The sequence below is a fragment of the Gymnoscopelus microlampas genome (assembly GCF_963454915.1).
Source record: "Gymnoscopelus microlampas genome assembly, chromosome: 7".
In the NCBI taxonomy this organism is placed as follows: Eukaryota; Metazoa; Chordata; class Actinopteri; order Myctophiformes; family Myctophidae; genus Gymnoscopelus; species Gymnoscopelus microlampas.
In genome coordinates, this window is record NC_139944.1 from 45,244,210 (window position 1) to 45,258,746 (window position 14,537).

The 14,537-nt window shown below is 41.1% G+C and overlaps 1 protein-coding gene across 1 annotated transcript; it reads left to right on the forward strand.

The window, feature by feature from the left end:
- The first annotated feature begins 4,200 nt into the window (after nucleotides 1-4,200).
- Nucleotides 4,201-9,086, forward strand: frs3 (fibroblast growth factor receptor substrate 3). Its single transcript, XM_084062293.1, has 7 exons — nucleotides 4,201-4,325; nucleotides 5,446-5,571; nucleotides 5,708-5,796; nucleotides 6,079-6,265; nucleotides 6,430-6,591; nucleotides 7,179-7,309; nucleotides 7,646-9,086. Exons 3-7 carry the CDS (start codon nucleotides 5,731-5,733, stop codon nucleotides 8,963-8,965), a joined length of 1,866 nt encoding a protein of 621 aa, XP_083918419.1. The 5' UTR covers nucleotides 4,201-4,325; nucleotides 5,446-5,571; nucleotides 5,708-5,730; the 3' UTR covers nucleotides 8,966-9,086.
- Nucleotides 9,087-14,537: the final 5,451 nt, after the last annotated feature.

Below are 14,537 nucleotides of genomic sequence, written 5' to 3' on the forward strand. Positions count from 1 at the left end.
AACATTTTCCAGACCAAGGACCCCTTAGCTGACAGAAAGATGAAGCAGGGACCCCCCACTATAACATTGTGTTGCAGATTAAACTTTTTCATATATTTTGTTAGCATATTGACAGACAATTAAACCGTCAATACGTAAACTTGACCTTTCGCTCTGTACCTGGTCTGATCCCCCCCCCCCCCTCTATACCAAACCTATTTGCCGAAAATAGCCGATCTACAAGCTCACAACGGCTAGCAGCGCGAGGCATTGTGAGCTTAGATTGGCTACTTTCTCAGTGGTTATTGACAAAGTGTTAAATGGTTAATGTAAAAAAAAAGAAGAAGTTCCTATCACACAAAGATTTTGTGTCCCCACTGCAGAAACTCTGAGGACCCCTTAGGGGTCGGACCCCCTCTGACCCCCTGTTGAAGACCCATGGGTTAAAGATAGGGGTCATCAATGTGTCCGTACACAGACACATGTGTCCATGGCTAGACTTGGCCTTGTCTGTGGCAATTTTTTGATCTTTTGTTTTTTACATTATTTTGATCATAAGACTCAATTACTGAATGTCTCAGTCTCCAGGTCAGAATATGCATGTCACTTATTATGACACTATGTATGACACATTATGAGTCCACTGTTTTTTTTTTCAAGGACCTCCATAACTCAGAGAGTGCACAAATGGAACCAAATGGACCCTATGTGTGCACTCTCAGAGTTGTAAAGGTTTGTGTGTTTCTGGTAATATAATTTTCCTCAAATTTGTATGCCCATGCCAAAGATAACATTTTGACAAAAAGGTCCACCACAAGCCACCATGGCGATGACCCCTGGTTAAAGAGTTGACCTGGCAGTTTGGTCATTGCAGGGTAATGAGATCTGTTGCCTGAGGAGCTTATAGTGACAGAGCAGCCATGTTGCCTGAACACAGTGACACAAACAGTCAGTGGCTGGGTAATCTGTCACGACAGACAGGATTTATTTCTCCGAATGGGTTCCCAGATTGATTGATGGGATAATGTGAATCCTTTAAACCAGTGGTTCTCAGCCTTTTCAGGGCAGAACCCCCCAAAATAATCATAATTGAACTGGGGATCCCCCAGTGGCTCCACCCTGACAAGCACTTGGAATCGTAGGAGTTGAGGCATTCAATTTAGTTTGACTTGGTTCCATATAAATATTGTGAAAATAGCCGATCTACAAGCTCACAACGCCTCGCAACGTATTATTTGACAATTGTTTAGCCAGTTATAGTATTGTTGATTACTTTTGATGCAGTAATGGTCTTTTTTTTTTCTTTGCATTTTTGTTTTGAGGTAATAAAAAGGTCTTAAAAGCGCTTAAATTGTCACTTCACTTTCATCTGGGGAGCCCCCCAAAATCATATGGGGACTCCCCTGGGGGTTCCGACCCACAGGTTGAGAACCACTGCTTTAAACCATCTGTGAAAAGGAGGGATGATGATGGGTACATTGGTTTCAGTAATCTATTTCAGGTAATTGAAACTGATCATCCCCTCCACTGGGGTCCTGTTGATCATGAGGGGCCTTTAGGTCCTCTCTGCCATCACATACAGAAATCCATGAATATGGTGGTGAAGGTGAACTTCATCATGGAGATTCCATCATGGGCCGGCTGCTTTCTTGGTGTCCACCCATATCAACATCCTCCTCACATCATCATGCTCTGAGAGGGTTCCTCCAGAGCACATTGTAAAGTGCTTTGGCCAAAAGGTAGTATATGCACTATTTGTAATTTACGTATAAATATCCATGATAATCTCCTTGGTTTTATATTCAAGAAGAGGCTGTTATCCTGCATGGCACCACAACGACAGGTCTGCTACCTGCTCCAGATAGGCCTTCTCGTCATTGTTTGTGGTCAGTCCCACCACCACTGTGTCATCTGCAAACTTGATGATGGTGTTGGAGATATCTGGTCACTTTTGTTTGTGTGTGTGTGTGTGTGTGTGTGTGTGTGTGTGTGTGTGTGTGTGTGCGTGTGCGTGTGCGTGTGCGTGTGCGTGTGCGTGTGCGTGTGCGTGTGCGTGTGCGTATAAAGAGTACCGCACAGGGCTCAGCACTCAACGCTGGGGGGCTCCGGTGTTGAAGGTGAGGGTGTTTAAGGTGTGTCTGCCCACCTTGACAACCTGAGATCTGGCAGTCAGGAAATCCAGGAGATCCAGGCACACACAGGAGTTCAAAAATCGAAAGGAACACTAACTGCTAGGATGTGTTAAGTGTAAGTTCAACTAAACAACAGACATTCGTATTCAAAATGGGATGTTCTAAAGCCTAAATGCTGACCTGATCTCGCTTCATGTCATTTTCTGTTATTACTTGTTATTTAGATTTAGACTATTGTGTAAACAAATTGGGGTTTGCTTCAACAGCCAGTTCAACACAGAAACAGATATAACACAGCGCCATAAAGACAATACATAGATTCTCCCAAAAATACAGCCATACAGTAGGCCTACATCCATCACACGATATTGTCAGCAAAGGCAGTTTGTTTAATGTTGCAATGGCAGAGGAGACCAAATTCCTGCTGAATTGAGCCCTCCTCCATTTCAAGGTCCTGTATCTCCATCCAGATGGCAGTGATGTGAAGTGCTGATTGGGGGTGGGGGTGGCGGTTGATCAGTGTTATTTGCTGTATAAGATGCCCTTTTCAGTATTATTTGTGCTGCTGAAGAAAGTGCCAACAAAACTGTTCCAAATTCAGAAGCTATACTGAAACAATCGGATATGTTCTACCTTGTGGTCACATCAGCTTTTAGAGCACCCAGCAAAATAACAATGTAGCTATACTCAAAATGTTTTAACAAACCTACAAAGGGTTACAGTCAACAGTTATGCCATGACTAATACTAGTATGATTGCTCTATGGAGTACATATCCTCAAATCACATCAAGTTATATGTTTATTGATGTTACAGTCATTACTTTTTTTCGATAACATTTTTGATATCAGAGGTTATGTAATCATGATTTTCTTTATGTTAACCAAAAGGATATTTCACTTTCAAACATGTTTGAGGTCATTTTAACGTCTACTCTGGCTTTTGTGAGCACCCCGGACAGTTTTCAAGTTTCTTAATTCAGTATTTAGATATTTGATATTAATTTCATCAGACAGGCTCCCTTCCTATAAAAACCCATTGTACCTTCAAACTCCATTTAACCATGATAGATTCATAGAAAAAAACCTGTCCTTGGTTCTGGTGATTCATACGGCTCTCCTAATATGTGAGGGGGCTGTGTTTTTATTATTATTGTATTGTATGTCTCTGACTAAATGTCTTAATGAATCCCAGACCTTTTCTGATGGAGACACTGGTGGAGTTGGGCAATGCTTGAATGAAACACCAGCTAGGGAGAAGTCTTTACATTTGTTGCATACACTAAATCTGAGACAGAAAAAAAGAAGTTCACACATTGGCCTGTGTATGCCTTAAATTTAACAACATAATACCTATGTGAAGAGTTTCATCTTCAGTTCAAGAACTGAAAAGAAAACACATTTATGAATAATAAGTGACCCTAGCAGCCACAATTCCTCAAAAGAGGGCTGGTGCATCATAGTTAGAGAGGGTATAAGTCATAATGCGAGCATTCAGTGGACCCCAGGAGGAATGGTCTTCTCTACAGTGATGACTAGAAGGTGGGACTAATGATATACAATAAATGTTTTTACTTTTTACTTTATCAGTACTTCTTTGGGTACACTCATTTACAATAAAGGGGGAAATGTTATACCCCCCAAAAAAAATATTTCAACCTGGCATCCCTATTTTGGACATGTCAAAACCACTGGATTAATTCGTATTGCATTATTCGACTTAATATGTTCCAATCCTATCCCCAGTCACACCTTTCCCAGTATCCCCCCCCCCTCGGTCCTTCTGCCCACCCCCCCCAAATAATAAAAAAAAAACACTCGTTGTCTGACTGTGAACTCTCACCCCGTTGGTTGGGAAATGTCACTGGGAGGCCCGTACTGCAGTAGGGGGGCGTAAGGGGAGAGAGAGAGAGAGAGAGAGAGAGAGAGAGAGAGAGAGAGAGAGAGAGAGAGAGAGAGAGAAAGAGAAGAGAGAGAGAGAGAGAGAGAGAGAGAGAGAGAGAGAGAGAGAGAGAGAGAGAGAGAGAGAGAGAGAGAGAAAACAACAACATTTTATTGCTGTCACTAGATTTTTTTTATATTTTATTTGCGTTTCTTCTGTGCAAGACAAGTGCCATATGCCATCATTAACAGCTGCAGCCAGAGAGCCGGTCATCATCTGCCGTCTCAATGCTTATTTCTAGGCTACTAAGGGCTAATAACAATCCGTCCAACATGTGAGTAGCAAATGATCGCTCTTTCCTCAGTTTCCCTTTAACTGCTAAATGTTCGCTGCTATTGTATCCACTGACCATCGGAACATAATGGCTACATTGTGTCGACGTGCAGTTAGTGTGCATAGAATGATGCTTTAATCGCATAGCTGTGACATATTCTGTTGCACTTCAAATTGATTTGAGCGCCGTCGGCTTCTTCTGGATTTTGCGTCGTCTTTGGCTAATTGAGCAAAAGGCTGCGATTTGTCTATTTTTCAAAGCCTAGATGAATAAAAGATGTGCCTGTTGTTGCTGTCCTATGATGTATGACAGGTGTATGACTGTGTCATGTAGCCTAGCTCTTAGCCTGATGCTGGTTCTGATTCAAGATTGCTCGCTGTTGAATCAAAACCAGGCTAGAGTCACTGGTTGACTCTATAGCCTGGCATCTTAAGTCAGTCAGATATAGGCTACAGGCCTGGATTAGAGAACACAAAAAATAATGCGGTGTTGTTCCGAAAATATACGTATCTGCAGCCTATTTACAGATAATAACAGACTAAATTGAACAGAAATCACATGAATCCATATGTGAGCATTATTTGTTTTGTGTTTCCTGCGATACAGTAGCACTGGACACAGATCACAGATGTGTCCAGAATGTTGTAGACTTCTACTTGATGGAATCATGTGTTTATTTATGTGTTCATTTGTCCAAGTATTTTAAACACATTTGTAATGACTTAAAAACATCATATCCTATTTACTGCACCATATCACATAAAAGCATAAGCATAATATAGATGGCTAAATAAGGACCTTTATTCACAACTGGCTGTGGTTATTAGTGTAACATTTAATGTGAGAAGTTTGTTGCATTATTATTTTATTATAGTTAAACATTATAGCCTACCAGAGGGTAAATAATACAGTTACATTTGGATAGAAACTATAGAGAAGGAGAGGTATTTTTTACATGAAATTCTGCAAGGCAACCTCAAAGGGAACACATTTTTATCGGTACAATCAATGAGATACATTTCTTTCCTTCATTCTTAAATTCTAAAATATGTTTTGTCTCTTGACAAGTTCTTACACTTGTTCTGTGTATATTTACTGTAAGTAGCTTTACCCATTTCAGGAGGGAGAAGATTATGTTTCTCTTGAAGATGTCAATCCACCCAACTGGCTTGTGTTTTACAATGATGCCCAGTAGAGGATCCTGGGATTGAGGCTTGAATCTCTCTCCACTGATGGCCTGGACTGAGTAAGTTGTTCTCCAAAGTGTATGATTGAATGTTGCTTGTGTTTGATACAATATATTAAGTTCATCATCTTAAAAGAAAATCAATGCCTGCTTTCCTGCGTTCATGCTTTCATGCGTTGCTTCTTTGCGATAACAGGTTTCAGCTGGTCTGCTGAAGCTATGGGGAGCTGTTGGAGCTGTCTATACAGAGACCCCATCCGAGACAACCATCTCACCAAATTCAAGGTTAAACCCCAAACTGTTGTGTGTCATATTCATTTAGTTGTTATTGCTCTCTTTTAATGTGATCTGTGGTGCTGGTAAATTCCAAGATGTGGATTATCAATACATGCATGTTTTTATTTGTCAATAGCTCTTGCAGCCCAGACAAATGTATATTGTCATATCAGTTCTTAAGCTTTGCAATGATATTAAACATCATTCTGTTTTCACAATTGTCTTTAGTCTTGTCTTTTTGGGGGGAGTTGACTTATGTTATAATATGACTTTTATTTAACTTTTTGCCAGGTCACTAATGTGGATGATGAGGGCAATGAGTTGGGTTCTGGAACCATGGAGCTCACGCAGACAGAGCTCATCCTACACACACGCAAAAGGGATGCCATCCGGTGGCCCTATCTTTGCTTGCGACGCTACGGCTATGACTCTAACCTCTTTTCCTTTGAGAGCGGTCGCCGCTGTCAAACTGGGCAGGGTAGGTCATCTGTTAAGTTGCTCTAGTCTAAATACATCCCTGGTCAATATGCTTCAATCATGTACAGCAGCATTGTGCAAAGCCATAGGGTTTTTTGTTCTGTTTGTGTGGGTGTTGTTGCCCAACACTTAATCCACATTGTTGCTTTGCTTTTTTTCACCCAGGAATTTTTGCATTCAAGTGTTCTCGAGCAGAGGAGATCTTCAACCTGCTCCAGGAGCTAATGCAGTGCAATAGCATTAATGTAGTGGAAGAGTCAATGATGATGAGCCGTGGTGGTCACACGCCAGAGATGGACATGCCACGCACACCGCAGACTCCCAACAGTGAGTTACATACACATAATGATAATGATAATGAACTTATTTATACAGCACATTTCCAGACATAGTCACAAAGTGCTTTACAGAGCAGGATAAAAAAGATTTATCTTCTTCCTGTTCCTTTTCAATTATGGAATATGTAAAAAGAGTATACAAATAAATGAATGTGATCATGTAAAACATAATTGAAATAAATGAAATGAAATGAAATAAAAGGAGCAACATGATAAGCATTGGAGATAAACTACAACAAAAGATCAGTGAATAAAACACACAGTAGGCACAAAATGTAAAATAGACCCATACAGATATAATCAATGAAACAAAAAGTGGCAAGACATTTTTAAGAAAAGGACTTAGGCATAGAGATGGGTTTTCAGAAGAGTTTTAAAAGATGACACTGATTTTGCACGTCGGAGGTCAACAGGTGGGGCGTTCCGAAGCTTAGGGGCCCGGACTGCAAAAGCCCGGCCACCCTTTGTGATGAGCCTGGGTGTGAGAGTCTCCAGGAGGGCCTTATCTGAGGACATACATACACACAGTGCAGTGTCCCTTAATGTCTCCATGTCACGACATTAATCTGTTTACAGCTCCAGGATTCCCCGTCCAGGGCTTTCCCAATGGCTACCCTGGTTATCCAATCAGAGGCGACACCTCCCAGCCCCCCCTTGCTGACGATCATGGCCACAGCCTCATGGCCTTGGAAGACCAGGTAAGGGAGGTCAGTTGACCATATAGCCATTTTGATGTTACTTCACACTCAAGGACCCAAATGGCCACTGTTTAAATATGGCCAAGGACCTATCCTCCTCTATATGATTCATTGATTGAATACTTTATTAGCAGTTTGCAAAAAAAAGCACAGGAAAGTACAGTTCAATACAAGGTCAGCTAAGAGGATTTAAAACCCAAGAAAGCCTATGGCTTGTTTCCATTGGGGTCCTTTGTACTCAATTCATAGAGATATCACAATACTATGAACTCAAACTGAAATCACCGTGGTGGTCTTAGTTCCCGATTGCTTAGCTCTAACGTACCACGTGTTTCTCTTCCCTAGACCCACACGTACGTGAATACTGTTAGTATGGAGGGGGATCTTGCTATGCGTCACTGTGTGCACTCGCTGCCCGAGGGGCATCCCAGCTCTTTCCCAGAGGCAGCACGGGGGGCCATGCCAGTTGGGGGGCAAGGAACCCAGCCAAACATGCGCTGCTGCCCCCTGGAGGAGCGCAAAGACCCTCAGGTGTTCTTGCAACCGTCGGCGCAGGAGGTTAAATTCATGCTGGGCCCCACTCCGGCACAGCGCCATCTAATGGAGCGGGAAAGGGAGAGGCAACATGTGCACAATGCCCATGGCCTTCAGCCTGTAGAGGGTGCAACAGGCTCAGAGACGGAGGGAGACAACAAGCCCCCGCTGCACATGTGCAACTCTCACTCCTATCACCACTTCCACCACCTCATGCACCGGCAGCATCCGGGTCACGAGCACCCAGAGGGCTGCCAGGGCAGCCAGCTCACCTACGAGAACATCAACGGCCTGAGGGGCAGCCGCAAGCAGAGGCTGAGTCCCAGCAGCGTGTCCCAGTCGGTGGGTTCGAGTAGCAGCAGCAGCACGGGGGACAGCCACTCGCTCTCCCTCTCGCACCCCCACGGCCCCTCGTCTCTGCCCCCACAGAGCGGCTACCCCTGCGAGAGAGGCCTGGGCGGAGGTCACCGGCGGACGGCGCTGCTCAACTACGAGAACCTGCCCTCTCTGCCCCCCGTGTGGGAGTACAGCGCCCTGCAGCGGGACGACGAGCAGGACGAGGAGGACGACGAGCAGGACGAGGAGGAGTACGAGGAAGAGGAGGAAGACTTCGACGAGTACGAGTTCTCGGAGGGTCCGGGGACGCCCAACGGTTACCACCAGGACGGCCGGGGCATCCACCGCGACGCCCTGCAGGACTACGTCAACACTGAACAGGTGCAGCAGCCCCCCCGGCTCCGGCACGCCTGCCCCCCGCACCCCCAGTCGTGTCAGTCGGACAGAGGGGGGCGAATATTTAACTTTGATTTCCGCAGACGATCGGGGGCCGGGGTCGGTGGCTGCGAGCACGGCCACATGCCTCCGTCGCGGCAGCTGAATTACATCCAGGTGGACATAGAGGGAGAGCCGCCGTGCCCGGCCCTCGGCAGCAGCGGGGGTGCCCAGTCCCAGCCACAGCACCAGCGCCTCCCACCCCAGAAATGTGGCCAGCAGGCACCCCGGCGCAGTGAGTTCTACGCCGTCATCGACCTGAAGAAAACAGCCGCCATGTCCAACCTGCAGAAAGCTCTTCCCAGGGACGATGGGACTTCCAGAAAGACTCGCCACAACAGCACAGACCTGCCTCTGTAAAAGGTGTTTAGGGTGAAGAGGAAAGATGAAGACAACAAATAAAGAGGTAAATAAGAGGTGAGGATGTAGAGCTTGATGGGACAGGCTTATCCTCATCTTAGCACACTGGACCCTTCACTGTCATCCATTCATTCGACTGTCGGGCTGAATAACAGTACAGGTACCTAATTAGAAACGTACTGAAACGTATCTGTGCATATTATATCACAGAGGCTCTCTAGAACGTTAGGAGTTAGGAGAAATTGCCATTTTATTGTGTGTTATTTATTGGATGTGGTGTGACGCTCTTTTGAGTGACCTGCAGTGGTAACTGCAACTACTGTTTGCTGGATTTCAGATTAAACCCTATATATACACCGTTGCATTATAGTTGAAATTTGACCTTCAAGCTGAGCTGTAACTTAGAGCAGCATTGTTTTCAGTGGAGGCAGTTATTTCCATGCTTTGTTGGCAAATTTTAAATTATTCAACCCATTTTCACTCATAGGTATGTTGGTTCCAGCTATTTATTTTCACTCTTCAGTTGGTAACATGCTATAGTGCATCCATGAAGTTTAATTATTACACTCAAGTTTATTCATTTTTTTATAATTCTAAGAGTCTAAATTGTAATTTCTTCTCATTATTCGACCTTTGAGCAGTTGTTAGAATGAAGAATGGTTAATGGTTCCTCCAAGGTATCGGACAATATTCATACCTCATTACCATTGTGGTTGGGAGGAAAGAGTTGTTGGTATTTTTTACTATACTGTAAGTCTACACAGAGCGTTTTGCACACAGTCCTATGGAATTGTACATTATATATCATAAGAATAGTTTAGTCCAACCCAAATTTTAACATACAGCACAATAGAACATTTTAATTAAATTGCATTATAAAAAAATGTGGTGATAGCCACAAGTTTGAAATTAACCTTGTCCTTTATCAAACAACAAAAATTGTCGCACACATGGTATAAATTTGCTTCTTCTCCCTCCCATCTGCGTGGGAGAAATGAGAAGGCAGGACATAATTGATCACACCTTCTACATATCATTCCACACTAATAGGAAATCCATATGGTTTACTATTTAGAGACTTGTGACGATTGTCACATTGCACTTTTTACACTTGGCCACCGAAATTATCCTGCTACTTCTGTTCTTTTAGGTCCACGGGTCAGACTAATTCGACCAGACATATGCGGTCACTGGCCAAACATTTCATTGTTCGTTATCATTGTGGATAGTACATTGTTTTATGATTTTATGCAGATCTTTTATAAAAAACCTCAAATAGTGGCATTAAGCTATAACCTCATATAAAATGTACTGATTCTATAATTAGTGAATGATCAGATTGAGAAGGTCTATTTAAAAGGTACTAAATCAAGTATGTTGCAGAGTCATGCAGTGAGGCTTTTTAATCAGCCTTTGATATTTATTTATTTATCTATTTATTTATTTGATTATGTATTTATTCATTAATTTATTTATTCAGTTAGCTGTTTGTAATCGTTTTGTTTAAAATGTGATAACCAGCTGTTTGTAATCCAGTTGGTAATATGGAGACCAAAGTTTCACCTTACATTGCCACTGGATACTGGTATTACTGTTATAACTGTGCTTAATTATTAAAGAAAGAAAAAAAGGAAGAAAGAAAGGAAGAAAGAAAGAAAGAAAAGGAATTTATATTTAAAGTGCCAAAACTTAACTGCTAACTGTATGTTGAATAAAATCATATGTGCCATTAGGAGGTGTAGAGAACCATAAGGCAGTTATTCTCAACATGAACGGGACCTGAAGGTCAGGCTACATAACTCCTGAGTCAATCTTTTTTGAGGATAAGTAAAGATTGAAAGGACAAATTTGACACATTCCACCTCATCCACATCGACAGCCATTTTGGAGTGAGATATATAAGAATGGTAACGTTGTGGTCTGGTAATCACAGCTACAGTGGTATTATGCTGCTACATGTACATATTAACAGTAGCTTATTGTCAGCTACTTGTCATGATTAAATATCATGTGTTGGAGCCTATGCCATATCAGATCTTTTGTGTTGTTGTTTGGTATTAGAGCTAGCAGTGTTGTGTTCTTTTGAGATCTGTATCTCTGAACTGTAAAAAACAAACAAAACAAAAAAAATAGAAAAGAAAAGACAATAGTATTAGATGTCTCTCTCTGGTACTTGGACACATTTTCCAAACATCAAGCCTTGTATACATTACAAACTGGTGTCTCATAGGTGAAGTAACTTATCCTCAGTTCCACCAATAGCTCAAGCCTCATCTTCACCTTAACATTTCAACTGATGGAAATGGACTAGATTTAGACACGCGCAGGCAAATCTACCTGGAAAATCAGCCCTTCCGCTGTCACATCAGCACAAGTATTGATAAAGATTAGCTTTAGGTGAAAATTAAGTAAAGCAAGATTAGTATTTATGATAATTATAGCTTTATGTTTGTGAGCTATCAACATGACCACCAATGTCTTGATATTGGCATGTCTTTGCCCTATGATCTTTCAATGCAGCCAAATACATTTAGATATCATTTAGTCTGGTGATATCAATGGATCATGAAATTGAAGAACAGGATTTTATGACCAAACGGTGATATCGCAGCATTATTTTGTCACTGCTACAATACTTGTGCTAATGTGAAATTGTAAGGACTGACTGCAACAACTTTTGTCTCCAAAGGTTAAAATAAAAGCCCCATGCATTCATCTACTTTCATCTGCCAGTTATCTTTTGAAGTTAATACTTTTATTTCGGTATAACGTTACCACAATAGTTCAACTTTTTGTTTGTCCAAATAATACAGTACAGTTGACTGTATTTATAAACATATTACATTTGGAAGGGTCTTTACATTTTTGCAATAATTAATGAATATAGCTCTATGTTGATCTGAATTACGTTTCTGACTGTGTGAAGTGTGAACATTTGAATAGAAATCTAAAGAGCTGTGTGTTTATTGTACTTAAAGCTTAATTTATCCTCCACGTCACGGCGGGGTCGCGTGCCAACAAGTGTTGGAAAGTGACACCGTCATACTATGGATTATAAATTAGGCTTAACGGCCTCTTCTGTGAATCAGTTGTTTCAGGTACTATGTTCATGATTCATATTTCATCATACTGCAGGTTTTAGATAAGAACGAAGAAAATGTCTGCCTGTTTATTGATTGTGTGACACTGTATAATATATGCTTAAACACACACCTGAACAGTGCCATAGGTATTCCATACATATTGTAGTTCACAATGTACAAGCAGAATTTTCAAGATGATTATAAACCGATTCAACAGAATCTCTTACTGTCTTAAACAGTTCACAATTTAATAACCTCCTCACCCTTGTTAAGTAACAACAGTGACTACAAGTTCATTTATATTTTTCTAGTGAAATTATGAATTGTGTCATTTATAGATTGTATCGTAGATACTTTTACGCATAGATAATTCATTTTTTACTACTACTTCATGGGAGGTTCTATTCTAGGCCCCCTCCTGTTTTCGCTCTAAACTTAGTATCTTTGCCAAAAATAGCCGATCTACAAGTTCACATCATGTCATGACGTGTTAGTGAGCTTGTAGATTTTCGCCAACTGTTAGCCCCGGATTAGGGATGCTAAGATTTACTTAATATAAATGGCCCATTATAAATTCTGATATCTAAATCCAGATTCTAATAGTTTTAGTGTACTTCCAGGTTAAGACATGCTTATGCACGGTCTGCAGGTTTGGTTTGACAGGGCAAGGTGTAAAAAGTTCAAAGAGAAGCTCCTTGTCACTAAATCCTGAACTTCATTTAAAATAAAATTCAACCAAAGGGCTTGCTATATGTTAACTGTCAAAAACAATGAGCGTATCTTGAAGCCCATCTAGATATTCTCACTGTGCCTTCCTGAAGGCAGCCTATAGTAAAATAATTAAGACTAATTTATACTGTTTAACAACCGTGTTGACAAAGTATAAAATAGCCTTTACACTTGGGCTGAAACATTGGAAATGGGCTTTATTTACATGGCATGGCATTACACTTAGATTTACAGAAACCATGTAAAAAAAAAAAAGGAACAGCAAAATCCTCAGTATTAAAAACACTGAGCTAGCCGACCAAGTATAACATCCATAATTCAATAATTTAAATGGTGCATTCAAATATCCACTATACTGTGTGACCGAAAGTTACTAGATATTAAAATGTGATTAGTGTGTGCTGAAATATCATCATCGCTGTCGGGCAGAAACCTTGTATCTCCATATTTCATCTTTTTGTGTGTTTTTCCCCCATGAATGAATGCCCTACTTTATTCATTGTCATTTGATAGTACCCTAAAATGAGCTAAAATAGCAGATTTACAAGCTCACAACATGTGAGCTTGTAGATCTGCTATTTTGGCCTTTTTCTGTGTCTTTTTTTTTATGTTTGAAAGTTTCCGCCTATAATGACATGCCCAAAATAGGGATGTCGGGTTGAAAGTGGTCTTTCAAAGTGTGTGTTTTAACAAATATTTAACCAATGAAAGTGTAAGAGCTACATTGGATCCCCCGGTCATTTTTTCCCATTTCCTGAAAAGGACATAGGCCTACAAGGTTTTCCCCCGACAGCAATTATAGTACACAGTATAAGAAGTATTGAATAGGGAAAACAGCACACATGACATCTTAGATTCTCAACACTTTCCTCTCACAGGGCTTATGAATGAATAAATAACTTTAATCTTTTATTTAACCGATTGTTGTTTTTCTGCCTTATTTGACACAGCTGAAAATATGTAAAAAAAAAAAAAAAAAAACTTTCTGTATTTCAAAGAGCATACATTTCTCAAGACAGCAATTTGTGTTACAATCAGCAACTAAAGACAACAATTGCAACATTACAGAATATAATGTTCACCACCAAAGAAAGCGGTAGAAGAAACAGAAAAAAAAATAGCTCCAGCTCACTAATTAACATGTTCCATATTCACCATCACTTAATGTAAATAAGGCCAACAATACAACACATGGTCAGTGGTAGGTGTGCACCTCATCATCATCATCATCATCATCATCATCATCATCATCATCACTTACATCAGTGGTTCTCAACTTGTGGGTCGGGACCTCCAGGGGGGTCCCCACATGATTCTTTTTGGGGGTCCCCAGATGTCAGGGTGGGGGTGGGGGGGGGTCCCTCAGCTCAAAAATGATTATTTTGGGGGGGTCCCCAGTTCAAATATGATTATTTTGGGGGGTCACAGCCTGAAAAGGCTGAGAACCACTGACATACATGACTGTGTGCGACAGCTCATTGTACAACTTTGTAAAACCCGATGCCCTCCCCTAAGTTCATAATCACGATGATGAAATACATATCTGTTTAAAATATTGAAACTATCTCGAATCTTAAATCTCAAGTATAACTTTTTTTTTCTTTTCTTTTTCTTTTTTAACATATTTGTTATTTTTGTTTTTGTTTTATCTGTCAGGGGTGTGTGTGATAAGACCTTGTTGGCAATGTACATTTATGGGTCCATTTTCATGTTATTATCTTTCAGAGCCTGTGCGTAGTGGTTTTTGTGACGGGTTAATG

Excerpts from the sequence above, each read along its gene's own strand:
- frs3 (XM_084062293.1), top strand. The coding sequence starts at position 5,731 with ATGGGGAGCTGTTGGAGCTGTCTATACAGAGACCCCATCCGAGACAAC. Across the intron at positions 6,266-6,429 it reads CCGCTGTCAAACTGGGCAGG|GAATTTTTGCATTCAAGTGT; the intron begins GTAGGTCATCTG and ends TTTTTCACCCAG. Across the intron at positions 6,592-7,178 it reads CACACCGCAGACTCCCAACA|CTCCAGGATTCCCCGTCCAG; the intron begins GTGAGTTACATA and ends ATCTGTTTACAG.